This window comes from Aplidium turbinatum, chromosome 6 (genome assembly GCF_918807975.1).
Source record: "Aplidium turbinatum chromosome 6, kaAplTurb1.1, whole genome shotgun sequence".
Lineage (NCBI taxonomy): Eukaryota > Metazoa > Chordata > Ascidiacea > Aplousobranchia > Polyclinidae > Aplidium > Aplidium turbinatum.
In genome coordinates this window covers 8,072,557-8,091,000 of record NC_137477.1, presented here as the reverse complement: position 1 = coordinate 8,091,000, position 18,444 = coordinate 8,072,557, and the positions used below count along the sequence as shown (strand labels likewise).

Here is an 18,444-nt window from a genome sequence, read left to right as displayed (position 1 = left end):
GGTTAACCCCACAAGTGAGGCACACCGTTCTTCATTTGCTTCACTAAATATCTGTGGGCCACTACGATTAAATCGAAACCACCGATCTACACAATCAGTAGCAACCACAAGAGTAAAGCATGTCACGTGTATTTACAAGTGCACGAAAATCAATTAGACAAGGAACCCAACTGGAAAAAGTTGTAATCTTTATATCATGTAATGTTTTATTGTTTGCCCGTTTTAACGTCGCAAGACATTAATACGATATAAAAATGACAACTTTTACTTGCCGAGAAAACCGAGAGTGGCTTGTTTGAGAGATAGGCTACGGTACATGTTTCAACTTCGCCCTGGCAGTCATTAACAAAACAACACATTGACATTTTTATGCTTTACGCTCTGTTCTGGACAGAATTTTTACTCAGGATTCACACCGCTTGGTCAGCATAAAACTGATGAAGACTCGCCAAAATTGTTTTAAAAAGAATGGTTACGGTCCACTGGCAATCCATGCGCGATCGCTTGTGAACAAAAGGAAACTGCAGCCCAGTTGGCAAGCTTGTTATTTTTACATGTAATAAGATCAACCATGTCATTTGTATCTAGTGTTTCCTGGTTTTGGTGGAATTTCGGAAAACTATGCTTAACAAAAAATTAGGTCCATCTACATGCAATTCAACTTGCAAAGTCCAAAAAAACACTTTCTCGCAGACTCAGGTGATAAATTCGAAGCAAAAAAACATTCTTTTAGCAGCGGTAAAATAAGGGTACTATGTAGCAATGTAACTAAGTACATAACAAAGATTATTTATTTTAAGTATGTGAAAGGAAACAAAGTGAAGGGGAATTCAACAACTTTGGTGAAAAATTAGGTTTTATTGATATTTTCTAAAATGGACAAGCTGAGTCAGTTAGAATCCTTTCCCACTCCAATCTTGCTTGAGTTGATTATTTAAAAATTTCTCAACTAACTCGCAAAGGGACTTTCTAAAATAAAAAAACTTTAAACTGTGAGTTAATGGCATTTCATATACAACTATACATTACTAAGAACATAAAATGATTAGAAAATGCGTTTTGCTGCCAAAACAAGTAAATTGAGTCGCTTACGGTTCAAAACACAGACGCGAAAACGCCACCAATATATTGAAACACAAAAATATCTACGTACACCGTTTCATAACAAACAAGAATTGTTGCACAACACAATGGTCGACTTGCTGACCATTTCAAAACCTTGTTTACCTCTGACCTAAACGCCATGAAAACTAACTCGCCTTGCTAGGATATCTGCCATTTTCAAACTAAATCAACATATGACGACGTTGATTTAATATAAAATTATCGTATTTGGCAGCGGTTTAAGGCAACAATGCAATGTCGTCAGAGTGACTGTCTCACAAGCCCCCCGACAACAGGCAAGTTAAATTTGGAAACTCTGCTTCGTTTAAGTACAGACTGCTTCGAATGTAGGCCACCTCAAACGTAGTTCTAGACAAAGAAACTTTTCAAAACTACAACAAATGCCTACACACAATACGGCGAAAGGACGAAGCAGTATCACTTGAAAGTTAAAAAAAGAAAAAAAAATTAAGGTCAACCATGCTTTTGTTAGAAAACAACAAAACTAATTGAGAAATTTTGATTCGTCTACCTTTAATGACAAGTAAAAACTGTAGAAAAATGTCTCAATAAAGTAACTGGCATCCAGTGGTGGTGAAGACCTTTGCCAAAAGCGAACAAAGATGTCCAGGTTAAATGGTTAGGACTTCTTCAAATGCTAATTGGCAGAAGTTTCAAATTGATCTTTTTTAGCAAAAATGGGATTTTTTTCGGAAAAGTGAAAGAGCTTATTTCAAGTACCCACACAACAAAATTCGTCATTTTTACATTGTAATGACGGATTTGCAGTCTGGGAAAGTACTTGAAATAGTGCAGTGCGACGTGTCACAGGCAAAATTAGAAACATTATTAAATGCATGAAGCAGCGTCAAATCACTGGAATGGCGACTTTATGCAAAATTGAAAACTTTTCGCCTGAAGTAAGGCAAAAAATCGAGATGGTTCAAACAGTTCCTTGAGCTTCGGGTGCGACCGTTAAGCCATGTATTTGGGAGGTTCGGGGACAGCTTCAGAATAAGAAGGCGGAGCAGATGCTGCAAGAAAAGACATTGTTTCATGAATATGTTGGAGATCGACGATTTTCATCTGCTGCAAACAGGTGTTTACAGCTGTTGTACTTCGTGCAATAAAACTAAAAGCTTATCGTTAACAAATCTGCAGTTTTTTACAAGTTATTTATAAAACTATAAAAAGCAGTTCCAGCAGAAAAATGCTTTGATCATAAAGTAACTCCTCAGGCAAACGTCAGCCGACTGTCAAGAGTGTAAAATGACATTGACCAGAATATTAATATTTGAGCACAGCTTCACAATAAACTGAAGAAAATCATGCTTGAGAAACAGACTACATTTGACACTAGGTGTATCAAACGTATAATAATTATAGCAGTGGTCACTCCAGAAGCTAAGACGCTGTTTCTATTGTGAGCTTATGTCGTCGCCTACACGCAGCAGCGCTACCATAACCGATTACCAAGATGAAATGATTAACATTATAAAATAAACACTTTTTAGCTCGTGACGCTCAACCAACGAGGCAGATGGGAGAACTACGTAATAAGAAGTGCTACTTAAGCATTTTTTGGTAAGTTTTATGAATATGATTAGAGAAAGTCAACACTGGCTAAGTTATGCGCTAGGTTTCATGCTAAGTGGTCTAGAAATTATCAGCCGCATCACCTATTCAAATAGAATTATCTATAAAATTGGAATTTTATGAAAAGGATGTATGTTAAAGTATGGCACATAAACACTATACACTTTTGAAAATGAAAGTGTTGTTTGAAACGATAGTTTACAGTGCACCGTTGGTCACGTGAAGTGTCGCTGTTTTGTTTCAAAAACGTCATAATGACGCAGCCCATTGCTGTACTGGCCATGCGTATAGCAATGTGAAGACTGAAGAGTGTACAAAGGTCTGCGGTATTTCGAAATCAAACGCTCCAGCAAACACGATGCGCAACAGGCGTTTGAAACCGCTTCAGGCGCAACTAACACAGCCATTTCGAGAAGATAAAGTTCATTTTTTCTTGTGAAGGCTTTCAAATGTGGAAGCACAGAAGGGAAAGGGGTGTTCTTTGAATATCGATAAACAGGGACGTAGTCACGAGGGGGGCAATCACCCTCTAACCTTTTATCTTTATTTTATCCAAAAAATATGTTTTAATACCATTATAACGTTTTAATACCATTATAATTCATGTTGAATGACGTTTTCCCACTAACAGTTGCTTTCGCCCACCCTCCTATTTAAATTTTCTTTGTAGCTACGTCACTGCCGACAGGTCACCTTTCTATAGCAATTGTCTTTTTGCGAATGAAATCGTAGCAGTCACGCTTTTCAGGTGGTTGTAGCCAATGGGCTGTGTAACTAACATGTGTTGCTATCAAGCACTATAGGATTAGCAACTCCATCTGGAGGTGCGTTAATGGTGCAGTGGTGAATGATGCGTTGTGTGGTCTCGGAGGCTGGTCCACACACCATTTAAACGTATTCTACACTCGGTAAGATCCCATTCATACATTCCATGGTGATTAATCCCACGGGAAGAAGTACTGATAGAGCAATCGTGTGAACAGGAAGACATTTCTGATTGGAATTTTTTGAAGTTGTGACAACTTATAATAGGAACTTATTATTACAAATATGAGTAGAGAAAATTGACTCCAATCCCACGTACTGAAATAAGTATATAAAGCTTGAACTGACATTAGTTTCTGATATTAAACTTCTTTGAGGTCATGCAAGGATCTATGATTGATCTGACATCCGAGACCTCAGTTTAAAATGCTTGTTTTCAGTGACCAGGCTACTGGGACGCTACAATCTTTTTCCCTTAAGTTGAAAAATCAAAGGGCACTGGTCAAAGATTAAACAAAAAAGGCATAATCGGTTGGTTGCAAAACTGATCTCTATTTCTCTCCATTTTGCTTCAAAGAAGCTTGGTCTTCATCCCAAAACATCACTTGTCTGCAATGACTCCTCCATTTCTATCGTTGGCATCTTCAATTTTCAAGTTTATTTTGTCAGATCATCTTCCACGGTGCCATGCCACGTTTTCTTTGACCTTCCGTTTCTCATTTTTCCTGTCACTACCTTATTCTAAACTTGTTTCGTCAAGTTGTTCTCATCCATGCGTTCAAGATGCCATTGATTGGTCAATAAATAAATAAAGAAGTGATCAATAATAATAAAAGAACATAGATAGTGGTAGGAAAATACACATTCAAAAACCTTATGAAGTAGCAGTACAAGAATGTTTCTTGTGCTGCCAATCATTTCGAGGTGCAAACAATCCGAACAAAACACGACACAAACCGGTCAATCAAGTCGAAAATAAACACTTACGCTGTCTGGGTGGTTGCGTGAGCGTTGCAGCAGCGTTGATCCCATCTACGTAAGCACGCACAAGCATTTGAGCGAGCTGTTGTCGTTCCGCCGTATTGACGCCCTCAATGTATGTCACGCTGGCGTGGACGTCGTAATCCAAATCGGTCACTTTAATGGCCCGATAGATCTGTATGAGCATCACCTTATTAAAACCTTCTTGGGTTGGAACAAGCTTCTAGCAACAGCATGCAAATTTTAGTTGAGAGTCTGCTGGAAAATATATGTACACGTAATCTTAGATCCTTTAAAATATCAAGCAGTTATAAAAGAACTTTGTAAATGTTTAACTACCTGATGCACTTTCGCTTTGCAATTCGATGGATGAGAAAAATTCATTTACTGTTTACACAATATGTTCTTATAAGATTTTTATGAGTCTAACCAAACCATGATTGAATATAATCCTTCACAGACCCTAATACCGAGTTTAACAGCTACACAATGGAAAAAATAACCTAGCTATATTTTTTACTGGAGGCAAATTTATTAATGGAAAATATAACACGCGACGCAGTTACGCTTGAAAATTGATGTATACGGTGGCCAAGAAAAGTTTCAAAAGCCAATGCAAATGCTCTCAGTTTATCAAATGAAATGATTTTGCTCTGGCACGAGATGTAGTACATACACAGTAAGGTGGTCCGCATAACACCATGCACGGAAGGCAACCTATCCACACAAGCGGGTTGTAACATTCGTGAAACTTCTGGCTGAAGTTGGTGATGCAGAAATTAGAACCTTCAGCAGAGTAGGATCCGGAGTCGTGGTGGAACCTTGTTCTGTACCAGGCTTTCAGAGATGGGGCGAGTTTGATCTGAAATCAAAATATGGCTTCAGTGCGTTCCTCCAACAATCAGTGAAAAGACATGAGAAAGCGAAAAGAAGGTTAATGAAGCCACAACTATTCAACAATTTATCAATCAGTATGTAGCACCAGTGCAATCGTTCGTATCACAATTACGGTTTTAACTATGTTTCTTAATTTGCAGTATCACACAACGCTTTGAAACTACTAGTTACAACATACAATAAATCATTGTGAAGGGAGTGTTTCTGGCTATCAGTACAAGACTGAGCACTCAGAAGTACAGCGAGCAATTGTGATTCGCTAACCATAACGGTGCAGCCTCCACGCAAGGCATTAAGACCATCCAATGAACTATATGTTTCTGGGCAGCCGATTGTAGCAAAAATTGACACCGACACACCGGTATCTATCGCTGTCAATTCTTGCTACAATCAACTGCTGAGAAACATACAAGAGATTATATATGTTAGCATTCTATTGATTTCTAACATGCCATTCGTGAATAGGGGTAATAACATACGATGGTGCTACAATTGCAATCATCTCACTGCCGATAATGAAGTATTTAACAATCCTTTGTATACGTTTGCTCTTAGCATGTAGTTACATTCTTCATCGGTATAAAAATGAAGTAAGACTTAGAACAGTTCAGCAAAATGCATACAATATATATATATATAAAAGGATTTGAAATTTGTTTTTTTGTACACTCATACTTTCATCAACACAATATGTGTAATGAAAATGTACTCGTTTTTCGTTGCCGACCGCAATTTGTGATCTTAGATACTGTGTATATATATACTTTATGTCATCATCATAATCCATCGTCGGTTTGTTCCCCACTAGTAGGGGTGGCCGATTGTTTCCGCGCAGCAATTGTTTTAATCCCTTTTCTCCATTTCACCCTGTCCCTTGCATCTTCCTCCTTCAGTCCGACTTTTTTCAATTCATCCTTCACTTGTTGTTTCCACGTTCTTCTTGGACGACCGCGTTTCCTCTTCCCATCCACCTTTAGATCTAGTGCCTTTCTAAGAAAACTTATTTCCTCCCTCCTTATCACATGTCCATACCATCTTACTCCATTTGCCCTTGCCAGTTGGTCTATGGTCTCTCTCATCTCTAGCATATCCAACAATTCTTCAGTCCTTTTTTCCCTTCTCGTTTTCACCCCACACATTGCTCTCACCATTGACCTTTCCGTTCTTCTCAGGATTGCCAGTTCACTCTCTCTCAATACCCATGTCTCGCTACCATATAGCATTGCAGGCCGCACACAGCTCCGATATACTTTTCCTTTCATCCTTAGTGAAAATTTTCTGCCATGCAACGTTTCCCCACATTCCCTGAACTTTGCCCAGCCCAATCTTGCCCTTGTTGTCACCGCTGCTTCACATCCACCACTTCCATTTATCCGATCACCCAGATAACAGAAGTCTGTCACTGTTTCGATGCCATGGCAGAACTCATCATAATGGGCTTCCACTTCATTCCTTCCTTTACTGCATTTCCCACAAACAAAACACTTCGCCAATCTTGTTGCGGCTTGACATTAGCACATCTTGCATGTACCCACTTTCCACATTCCTTGCATTGCATTGAATTTCTCATCACTCTCTTGCCACATATTCCACAGGGATCTACTTTGTTTTCAACAACTGTTCCTTCTGCTCCACTCACCATCACTTTTGTTTTTTCAAGATTCACCTTCATACCCTTGGTTTCAAATGCTTCTTTCCATTTCTCAAACTTTCCCTCCAGTCCCTCCATACTATTACTTGTCAAGACCAGGTCGTCTGCATTCAAAATTTCACTCAATAAGCCCTCCCTCACTCTTTCAGTTACAACGTCAACCACAATAGCAAATATCAGAGGTATCAGAGGTATAATTTATGTGATAGACACAATGATAATGCAGCATCAAACAATTGTTACCCGGGAATACCGTGGAACAAACTAAATTGAAAAAAATAATCACTTGAACATATTTTAGTGTTTGTGGTTTTGAAAACGATTTCGAACTTGTAGTTTTGAAATACACATACGGTACAAAGAATAAAAAAGGTACGAAATAAAAGATTTGTCAGTATAAAATGGAAGATTTCGTTGAATTTGGAATGAAGAAGACTCCCATTCAATTCTGCTACATAGCATATGATGCCAACACATCATCATCAGCCAGTCATGCCACTGCTGGTAGATGACATCCACATATGCTTCCACACCATTCTGTCCTTAGCTGTTCTCATCCAGGTGATGCCAATCTTTTCTTCAAAGTCATCAGCCATCTTCTTTTCGATCTCCGTCTAGTTTTTTTCATATCTTGGTGTCCATTCGGTGGTCTGCTGTCTATCACTCGTGTTACATGTCCACCCATTGCCACTTCAGATTTGTTGCTGTTTCAATGACATATTTGATATGTATTTTGTTTCTGATAACTTCATTTCTAATCTTGTCTTTTCTATGTTTAATATTCTTTCCATGTTCCTTTGCGCTGCTGCCAGTTTTCTTGTTTGCTGTTTTGTGAGTGACCACGTTTCTGCTCCATATGTTAATGTTCGCAATATGCTACTCTGTCCATGATTTTTCGTTTTAAGCTAATTAGAATGTTCTTACTCTTTAAACAAGTGCTGTATTGACCAAATCTTTTCCAACCTGACGTTATCCTTTGGGTAATCTCACTTTCGATGTCGTTCCCTGGTTTTCGTTTTCCCTAAATATTTGTATTGATCAATCTCTTCTATCTTTTCTCCATCTATCAAAATATCCGTTCTTCGTTGTTTTCTTGCTGTTTGCTTTGCTGCATCTTCCTTCCATTCCTTCTTCAGTCTCCCAAGCAATTGTTGCAGAGTGCACTCAGACTGTGCAAAAAGGATGATGTGATCTGCAAATCTAAAATTGCTCAGCAGTTGTCCATTAATAATAAGTCCAGTTTCAGATTTCAGCCCCTTAAATAATTCTTCAACTACAGCTGTAAACGTAACAGGTGAAAGAGTGTCACCTTGACGCATCCCTTTTTGAATCTTTATTTTATCATTTAACTTCGGTTCTGATTTGTGCAATGCCATTTTTGTATATGTATTTTTGATAATGTTTACTATTTTATCTGATATACCATGAGATTGAATTGCATTAAAAACAGAAGAGTGCTTAATGGAGTCAAATGCCTTCTCATAGTCAACTCAGCAAATACCATATGGGTTGTTGGTATTCGTTCATCTTCTCTAATATCAGTCCAACTGCATGCATGTGATCAATGCAAGAGAATCCTTCTGTATAAGCTGCTTGTTCTTGGGGCTGGTTTTCATTTAGACTGCTGCTTATTCGGTTCTTGGTAGTTGTCATAAATAGTTTGTAAATATGTGAGTATAGAAATATCAAAATGCTGCTGTTTTGTTTCAATCAAATTCAATGATGTTGATCTATAAATCTATCTATATATGATGTTCATATTCTTGTACACAATAATCCTAACATCAGTCTGCTACTATTTGGAGAATCCATTTCGGAGAAATTCCAATTGGGAGAGAGCCTTTTCGTAGATTTTTGAAATCTCACTGCAGCATCTGTTTATTCAAAGGAATTAGCATATAATAAAGTTTGATCGAATAGTCTCAGCAAAAGAAATAAAACAGTTGTCAAACGGCGTTTCATGATTATGTGAAGTCGCGGCGAAAATGTCGAAAATGTCATAATCAAATGAAGTCTCGGCGAAAATGTCTCAACTAAAGTTGCTAGATATGGCTATAGCCTATACCCGCAAGATGTCATCTAATTTACATCTATCTCACTAAAACAATAACTTTCTCGTTTGGATGGGCATGGGAAGGTAAACACAAAAACCGCCTACTCAAATGATTTCTACAAATTCTCTGAATAAACAGAAACCATCGCTGGATTTAAGAAATCACTGAATCTGTTTTCTCCCAAAAAGGCTGCCCCTGAATTGGCATTTCTCCGAATCGGATTCTCTGAAACGGACCATTCTGTCTTAACACAGTGCTTGTATACCGGTACTCTTTAAAATTAAATGAATATGTATATATATCTTTACACCGATGAGCTATTGTACAATGCTTGTACACGTGAAAAAGTGTGCAAACTAAAACTATAGAAAACTAAGAACAAAATTTTACCAACCTCAAGAGCAAAGTTCTTTCCTTCCGCCATCAGCTGTTCGCATCTACTCAGTTCGACACGGAGCTGTTCTCTAATGATTGGATTTGTTGTGTTGAAGTAAATCACAAAATCACCTGATATACATCAATAAACGTGTTAAGAATCAATTAAATTCTTTCTAGACTGACTAGACAACTTGTTTACTAATGAGAAATCTAATCTTTGTCCCAAACTAATCTCATAAAACAAACAACATGGCAAAAGTACTGATACCACAAGTCTCTGTCTAAGACCTGTGATGACCTTTTTATGCAGGGTGTGTTTTTTCACCAAACAGAATGATGCTGAGGAATTTAAATCGCCAGACTATTTCAGATCAGGATTCTTGGCTTGACCGGGCCAGAAACATGTAGTTTAATCATACAAAGTTACTTTAAGATTTGTTACAGAAATTGCTACCTGAGGTTGTTACGCTAAAGAAAAAAACAAATTATTTTAAAAATGAAGGGTAAACAATAAGCATTAAGGGTCTGCTACTATTTGGCGAATCCGATACGGCGAGTCCGATTCGGAGAGTCCGATTCGGAGAGTTCCCTATTCGGAGACAGCCTTTTTCGGAGAGTCCCCTATTTAGAGATTTTTTTTTTAATTTTCTTTTATAGTTGAAATTATCAAAGCTTTAGATGAGTGGGGTTTAGACCTAACCATTGAGATCTTAAAACTAAAAAGCGAATTAAATTTATTTTTGAACTATTAATGTTTGCTCAGATAAAATTGACATATATCCTGCGTCGCCTTCTGCATGCTAACTTAGAATATATTAGAATCCTCAACTATTACAAAATTCTAAATCCAACGACGCCTTCTGTTTATTTAAAGTACAAAATTTTGTATTTTATTCCACTATATCGTTTCTTTTATAGTTGAAATTCTCGAAGCTTTAGATGAGTGGGGTTTAGACCTAACCACTGAGATCTTAAATCATATTTATGACACCGGAAAGATCCCTAGTGATATGGTATGTTCCATAATATTCATAACTTTACCAAAGAAAACCGGAGCAACAGAATGCTCACTCCACAGAACAATTAGCCTTGTGAATCACCTAACAAACATCTTACTCTGAATCATGATGATGAGATTGAGACCAAAACTACAATCGGAAATTTCAACAGCACAGTTTTTATTTGTTCCAGACAAAGGGACCACAAAAGGAATTTTTACATTAAAAATAATAACAGAGATGTATGTCCGATTCTTCTGTTTATTTAGAGAATTTTCTATTTTATTCCACAATATCGTTTCTTTTGCATTCTTGCATTTTATCTAGTGTTTACCTTTGAGTGCCTTCCCAGACGGCAAAATCCGTCATTTTTACATTGATTCAACGTCTGCAGACGTTCGAATCAATGTGAAAATGACGAATTTTGTTGTCTGGGTTCGTTCAAAATATGTGTTTTACATCAAAACAACAGTTTTCATGATTAACAATAGGGGTTAATGAGATAAAGTCTCAGCGAAAACGTGTCAACTAAAAAAAGACAGTCGCCAAATAGCGTTTGCCATAAAAGATGAAGTTAAAACCTAAGTGGCAGTTTAGAGTAAACCTGGGTTTCGGCGTTACATGACCTGGAATTCCTTTGGTTAGTTCCTTCGTTAGACCCTCAGTTGATGTTACTTGATCATGGCAGAGGAATTGATTAGTACGCAACGCAAAGGTGAGGTTTTTCTACATGATGGCTACATGTTTCAACTAGATAAATATAGTGCAGACAGGCTTAAGAAATACTGGCGTTGTTCTCGACGTGATGAGAAATGCAAGGCTCGCATCCACACTTGTGCGGCAACAAATCAGGTAATAATGTGTGTTATGACTATATTTTGATCATTTGAGAAAATGTGCCAAGAAATGTCAAGTACTTGAATTGTAATAATCGCAACCATTGTTTACCTGCATTGACGCTGGACCTGGGAATGCACCACAGACTGGCCTACCCGGGTCTGCTACTATTCGGCGAGTCCGATTCAGCGAGTGCCCTATTCGGTGAGTTTTTGAAATTTTTGAAAGGAAATTATTGGGTACCGTAGCCTAATTATAATTGCCGTTTTTACATGGTTTTAACAGTCGCTAAACGTTGAAATCGTGCAGAAAGAAATAAAAAATAAAATGTTTAAACTATTAAATTAAAATTCGTCATGTCAGTTCACAGTTCAGTTGTTTTTATTTCTGACCATCATATCAAAAACAATACACGTCAACATTATAGCAAATGTAGAAGCGACAAAATGCGAACGTTAAAACGTGCTTGAATTTGTCATGTCAGTACAGTTGTTTTTATTTCTCATGATATAAAAAACAATACGTACGTCAACATAGCAAAGGTGTAGAAAAAGCTAGAAGCGACAAAACGCGAACGTTAAAACGTGCTTGTAACCGAAGTCAGTTATTGAATTGAAAGAAATTTGGCAAGGTTGCAACACCTTCAGAAAAATTTAAGATATGAAGGGAAAATAAAAAAAATAAAACGTTACAAACAAACAAAAATAAATCATGTTTATGTCTATAAGCTAGTACGTTTGAATAGTTAAAATGATTAGTTTGGATCAACAAATGTGTGGCCTACAGCTTGGATTGAAAGGAAATTATTTTTATTCCTTTCTGCACGATTTCAACGATTAGCGACCGTTAAAACGATGTAAAAACGGCAATTATAATTACGCTACGGTACCCAATAATTTCCTTTCAAAAATTTCAAAAACTCGCCGAACAGGGCACTCGCCGAAAAAGGCTCTCGCCGAATAGGGAACTCGCCGATTCGGACTAGCCGAATCGGACTCGCCGAATCGGACTCGCTGAAACGGGCCAATTCGGGCCTACCCTAGTAATTACAACTGCTTTGATAGTGACGTTGTGCTATTACTTATTACTAGGGCCATTTTTTTTTACCTAAAAAATTGAAAAATATGACTTTATTTTTTGAAATATATGATATATAATATATGACTTTGTTTTAAAGCATCAAATTTATGCTAATCTCTGTAATTAATAACTCGTATGTAAGTTTTTACATGTATTTTGAACAATAACACACTCGAACAACTAACAAAACACTTCTGTTTCGCTTGAAACTCACTACAAAAATTCAAATGTCTAATGCATGTAGGGCAGGCCTACCTACCAAACCAGCTACCGGTACTTAGTAAAAGTCAATACTCTGTACTCGAAAAGTACCCTTGGCTCTTGAGGTCTCAGCCAGGGATGGATCCAGCCTCTAATTTTTGGGGGGGTGCTGCTGAAATCTATTTTCATTCAAGGAGGTCGATCAGTGTGGCACTGTCAAAATGTGTCTCTGCTGTATTTGGCATACTGATAAGCATTCATGTTGTTAATACAGATGTTTTTGTTGGGTGCAACCTAGTTCGTACCCTGAACAGTTCATACCCTCAGTTCGTACCCGGAAAAGATTGAGAAAAAATTAAAAAAAGCCGAAGTCGCTGTTTGGAGTTTCCACAAAGAAACTGAAAAGATCGAGAAGAAAAATAGAACAAAGCCTAAGTCGCTGATCGCAGTTTCCGTTTTTCCGCAGTTTCCGCAAACATTTTAAAATTTCTGATAATGATCCTGAATTTTTGTTTGTTTATGGAAACTGCGACCAGCGACTTCGGCTTTGTGCTACTTTTTCTCTCGGTCTTTTCAGAGGGAAAATTTTAAAATGTTTGCTGAAACTGCGATCAGCGACTTCGGCTTTTTTTAATTTTTTCTCTCAATCTTTTCAGGGTACGAACTGTTCAGGGTACGAACTAGGTTGCATCCTTTTTGTTTAATATTAATAAAGACCTGAAAACGGAGAAAGTGTGCATGAAAAATCAAGTCTTAAAAACAAGCATGAATAAAAAACACTTATGGTATAACAAAATTCAAAAACGTGATGAAATTTTGGGAAATATTCTAAAGTTTAAAAACATGCGCAGTACAAAACACATGATTATTTCCATTGGTACACATTCCATAATCTACACAGCATCAATTCGTTACATGCTGAGATAAAATGCTATGATCTATCAAAATATAAAGTAATACTAGTAGATTTCAATACCATTAGTTTATTACAACAATAACAGTTTGAAATTTTTGGGGGGGTGCGCACCCCCCCACACCCCCCCTGGGATCCATCCCTGGTCTCAGCACTGGTTGACTTAGTTGCCTTTAATAAGCTGAACTATCAAAGTCCAAATTTTTCAAAATTGCGTTTTTGATTGATTTGGTATCTTTATAGACTACCGGTACAGTTTATTTTGTTAAAGCATCGTAAGTCCATCTGCTTTAGTTTTGATGATACAGAACGATGAACTATCGTAAATTGGAGTTACGATAGTTTTGCAAAAAAAAAAAATAATAAAATAGGACTTACGATACTCTGCTCTGAAAGTAATTTTACACATTTCACGTTAACACTGCCTTTTCTTTTAGCTAATTTTTCTTTCAATCGTTTTTTGCATGTTGATGTTTAAGGCTTAGTTATATTTCTTTCTATTTTGCATAACAATTTTGCTGTATTATTGTAACTACATTTTGACAATTTTTTATTGTTAAAACTACATATCGTATGCCCATATTCATTTTTCTAATGTTCAATTTTTGCAAAAAAGAATTATCTTTTTTTCAACAACAAAACTCCATGAAAAACAATGTTTAGTTTTTATGTTTTTCCGTTAGTAAACTTTTAGAAAGATCAAACAATGTACAGCAAACACAGCGTGAACTTTAAAATTCAATTTTCTAAAAACTGAATTTTTGGAGTTACGATGGTTCAGCTTATTAGCGACGACGTAGTGGCCTACTGCAAGTGTTTATAATGTTCAGAGACTGGATTGTGTGTTGCAAAATAATGTGTCAAGATGATGTCACAATGCAAATTAACATCAAACAGCAAGCGCTATTACTAGGCTACAGAAAGTAATAAAAATGTTGCTTCCAATGCTTTGTGAGACTCAGCGTGAGAAGTCTCATTGCCTCCCTTATTGACAAATTATCAAATTTCAATGTCTACAGGAGCTGTTTGAACTGCATTTACAAAGTTACTCGGGCTCAATCTTTGTATTTTAAAGTAAAAATGAAGTCAATAATTCAACTGAACTGACATGACGAATTTTCATTTAATTGTTCAAACATTTTATTTCTATTTTTTCTGCACGATTTCAACGTTAAAACGATGTAAAAACGGCAATGATAATTAGGCTACGATAACTTTCAAAAAAAATTTCAAAAAATTGCTGAATAGGGAACTCTACGAAAAAGACTCTCGCTGAATAGGTAACTCGCCAAATCGGACTCTCCGAATCGGACTCGCCAAAACGGGCCATTCCGAAGCATTAAGCAACCAAATAATTCAACAATGCATTGTTGATTGGACAAGATCCAGTTAGATGTAAAAGTACGCACTGGGACTGCACCCATACTTTTGTAAAAAAATCTTAAACTACAAACCATTTTATTTCCATGGGATAAATATTAAATACTGTGCCAGTACAGGGTTGAAAAATATGGTTTCCCACGTTAACTAAATTGGCAAAAACTCTGGTTTGTCACAACATGTGGTCATCGTATGTATCGAAAAAAAAAACGATAAATACATTAAGTAGATTTGCACCTAAGTAGTCAATAACAATAATAATGTAATGCAAAATAACGTTAAAAAAATCTTTACAATTGGCAATTTCCCCTAACTGTTGCAATTGTTCTGGGCTGTGCTCTGTAAGGGATCGAACCCTTTGTATGAAAGTTTGTGCTGGTCTTCTTTGGTTTCATTTCAATTTTCATAAATGGAGAGTTTCATTAGGAACAGAAGTAGTCAAGAGAAGTAGTAGAACAGAAGTAGTTAAAAGTAGTCAAGAGCACTAATATTTAACTCACCCCTCGTGATGTAGCGAGTATTGCCAGATTTTTTTTCCTTTTTTAGTTGAACTTTCAAAAATGTTGGTTGAGTAAGCAATCTTTGCTTAATCAATCGAAATTCAGCAGGATTTTCCACTTTAAGAGTCCTGAATAATATAGCAATAACATATTTAATAAAAAGTTTCTCAAACTTCATTTCATGTGTACCTATTTTACTAGAGCAGGTTAGGACGCTCAAATGAAAGCTAATGCAGTAGGCTAACCATGGTGACCTTTACACACAGGTCATGACAACATGCAGCTTAAAATTTGACTGAAGGCTGATCTGTTAATGACCAAAATCGCTAGTGTAAGTTCTAGAGATGTACCGATATATCGGCATCGGTGATATCGGCTATTGTTTGAGTAACGGCATCGGTATCGGCAAAATTTGGCCGATACTAAACATGTAAAAAAAAGGCGTTTGCTGCGAATTTTCTGCAGAAGCAAAGATATAGATTTTTTAAAGTAGTAACTAACATCACATTGACGTAGAAAAATAACAACTTGTTCAAATTTTTGATACCTCACACTCCCATGACTTCATGCGCGCACCTTTTGACATTGTTTGCTTACAGTGATTCTTTCACTCAAACAAAACGTTTTGTTTCAGCAGTTTTGCGTTGTTCAATTCTTAAGTTGTGAAATAGATTCAATTTCTCCAATATTTATCATTTGTGTTTCTTTTTTACTCTCAGCAGAGGATAAAACCAGGCCAAGACTACCCAGATAGCAAAAATGTATAATTTTGCATCGTTTTTACCTTTCAATTCTTGTCGATGTCAATTCTTGCTACAAAACGGCTGCCGAGAAACATATAGTTGATTGGATGGTCTAAATGGCTAGCGTGGAAGCTACGCTACACCGTTATCATTAGCGAATCGCAACAGCTCGCTGTACTAGTGAGTGCTCAGCCTTGTGCTGATAGCCGGGAAGGACACTCCTTTCTTCACAATGAGTTTGTCATCTTAGGCGCAACAAGACCATTTATTGATTAGTTTAGTGAGGATTCGTAGACCCATTGCTTTCATTTTGAGCCTACCTGGGTAGTCTTGGTCTGGCAAAAGCTTTTCAACCAAACGACAAGCGCCCTTAGGTTGCACATTAATTGTGGAATAGTTTTTGTACGACTACATAAATCACTTGGTTTACATTTTACATCTTATTATCAATTATGATAGCCTATTTGGAGAGTTTGCGCAAACACTTTAATATTAATTTTTCAGAAACCCCAATTATGATGTAATGTTTCTTCCCTTGAACCCCAATTCTCAATTACAGTGACCTTTCATTACTGAAACCTACTATTATGACACAACAATGCGGATGAGATTGGATTCTTGAATCTTTATAAATTATGCCAATTGGAAGCTTTTTTTAATAGGTTTATGCAAATAAGGTGAAACTTAGCATTTGATATAATTCCTTGCAAATACCAAAATTGCTTCTTTTTGTAACATCAAAGTATCCGCCAAAATATCAGTATCAGTATCGGCCTAAAAAAGTGATATCGGTATCGGGATCGGCCAAAATATTGGTATCGGTACATCTCTAGTAAGTTCATAGTTTGAGTAGTTAAAGTCTTTGTGTAGGCTATATTTTGTGTGATTTTGAGTTACGGTACTCTTGTGCTACGGTATTGTGACCATTCAAACAACAGACTAGATTTTAGTACTTGTGCTGGAAATCCAAAAACCGTTTGGAAACACTGGTAATTAGGAAAGATTTGTTATTTTTTTAATGTAAAATTAGGAGTTCTGCAGTAATTTGAGACTCAGTGATCACAATTTTGGCAATTTGGATCTTCAAAACTATCATTTTAAAGGAATATAAAGTAAACTTAGCTGAAAGTTCAAAATCGAAATTTTATCGGCCTTCAGTCAGGCCTCCAGTTTGCACATTGTCAAAGACTGTGTATATAGATCGCTGTGCAGTTTACCATTGTAACGTTTCAAATGACATTTACTCTGCTACATAAGAGATAGAGAAGTAAAACAATGTCATAAACAAGATGCAAATGATAAATTTCTAAAGTTTTATTAAGTTATTTGGTTTTTTTATCAAGGTCTGCATGTTGTTGGTGTCATCGCATTATTTACCACCCGTTTTTTACGGATTGTTTTATTAGGTGAATCCCGCAGAAAATGATGTAAAACAGCAATCACAAAATGCGATATTGTTATTTTAATACACACAACAATACCAGTAAATTGTTACACTCTTAAGTGTATGAAAATATCTTTCTAATAAAAAAAGAGTAGCCTAACTGTTTAAGTTAACAAATACGGCTTTCGGGGGTTTTTAAAAAAAATGTTGCAATGTTGGACTGTAGTTTCACCATTGCACATGTTTTATTTCACAAATATCGGTCATAATTTTTGTGATAGAAAATATCTATCTCATAAAAGTTAAATGGTTTTAAAGATGACGTAAAATAAATATGCAGTCATCAACAATTCAACATCAAGTATTAAATAAAAGTAAGACTGTAACATACTGTCCATACGAGTCTCCAAAAACCTTCTTGTCATGAGCAAACACATTAACTTTTCTCATATCATGGTGAAGCTTTCCATCTCTGCCACGTTGGAAATAACTTGGAATACAATCAACAAATCGTTCCAATAGTGTAATACCAATCTGTACATTATCGTTGGTTTGACTGCATTCACCAGAAACAGCCATATTGTCCTATTAGCTTAACACTAATTATTGCGAATTTTAATCGGGTAGATAAAAACAAACTGCAAATAATAATTGCAAAACGACTTTCAGTCTCGATTGATATTATGTCTGCGTATTACATCAGTTGAAATTAAAAACATACAAGGGAATAAAGAAAATATTATTATCACATTATTTGTAGGTGCACCAACAAGTTTTCACATTGTCCATTGTCACTGGCTCTGGTAGGCCTACAAAAGAAAGTCAGGGTCAACTTCTTAGCTTAAAGTCGGTAATTATACTCACATTTTGCGTTTGTTTACACCAACTAACAGCAAAGAGTGAAACCAGAGCTGAAATACCGTACCTAATAATTGGAAGTTTTGGAACTTGGGAAGTTCTCTTTTTATGCATGACGTATATC

General features: G+C 36.5%; 1 protein-coding gene across 1 annotated transcript; it reads right to left on the bottom strand.

Moving 5' to 3' along the window:
* Positions 1–113: 113 nt before the first annotated feature.
* Positions 114–18,095, bottom strand: LOC145772628 (uncharacterized). The gene is made up of 6 exons (XM_082584495.1): positions 17,854–18,095; positions 15,336–15,463; positions 9,443–9,555; positions 5,123–5,308; positions 4,453–4,621; positions 114–2,138 (listed from the first exon to the last, which is right to left on the bottom strand). Exons 1-6 carry the CDS (start codon positions 18,039–18,041, stop codon positions 2,080–2,082), a joined length of 843 nt encoding a protein of 280 aa, XP_082440621.1. The 5' UTR covers positions 18,042–18,095; the 3' UTR covers positions 114–2,079.
* Between the last annotated feature and the right edge of the window lie 349 nt (positions 18,096–18,444).

What these genes read in the sequence shown, in the direction of transcription:
- LOC145772628 (XM_082584495.1), bottom strand. Translation starts at nt 18,041, where the DNA reads ATGGCTGTTTCTGGTGAATGCAGTCAAACCAACGATAATGTACAGATT. An exon ending in TTTGGAGACTCGTATGGACA is followed by an intron (nt 15,464 to 17,853) that starts GTATGTTACAGT and finishes TATATTATTCAG; the next exon opens with GACTCTTAAAGTGGAAAATC. An exon ending in TATGCGGACCACCTTACTGT is followed by an intron (nt 4,622 to 5,122) that starts GTATGTACTACA and finishes ATGCTCATACAG; the next exon opens with ATCTATCGGGCCATTAAAGT.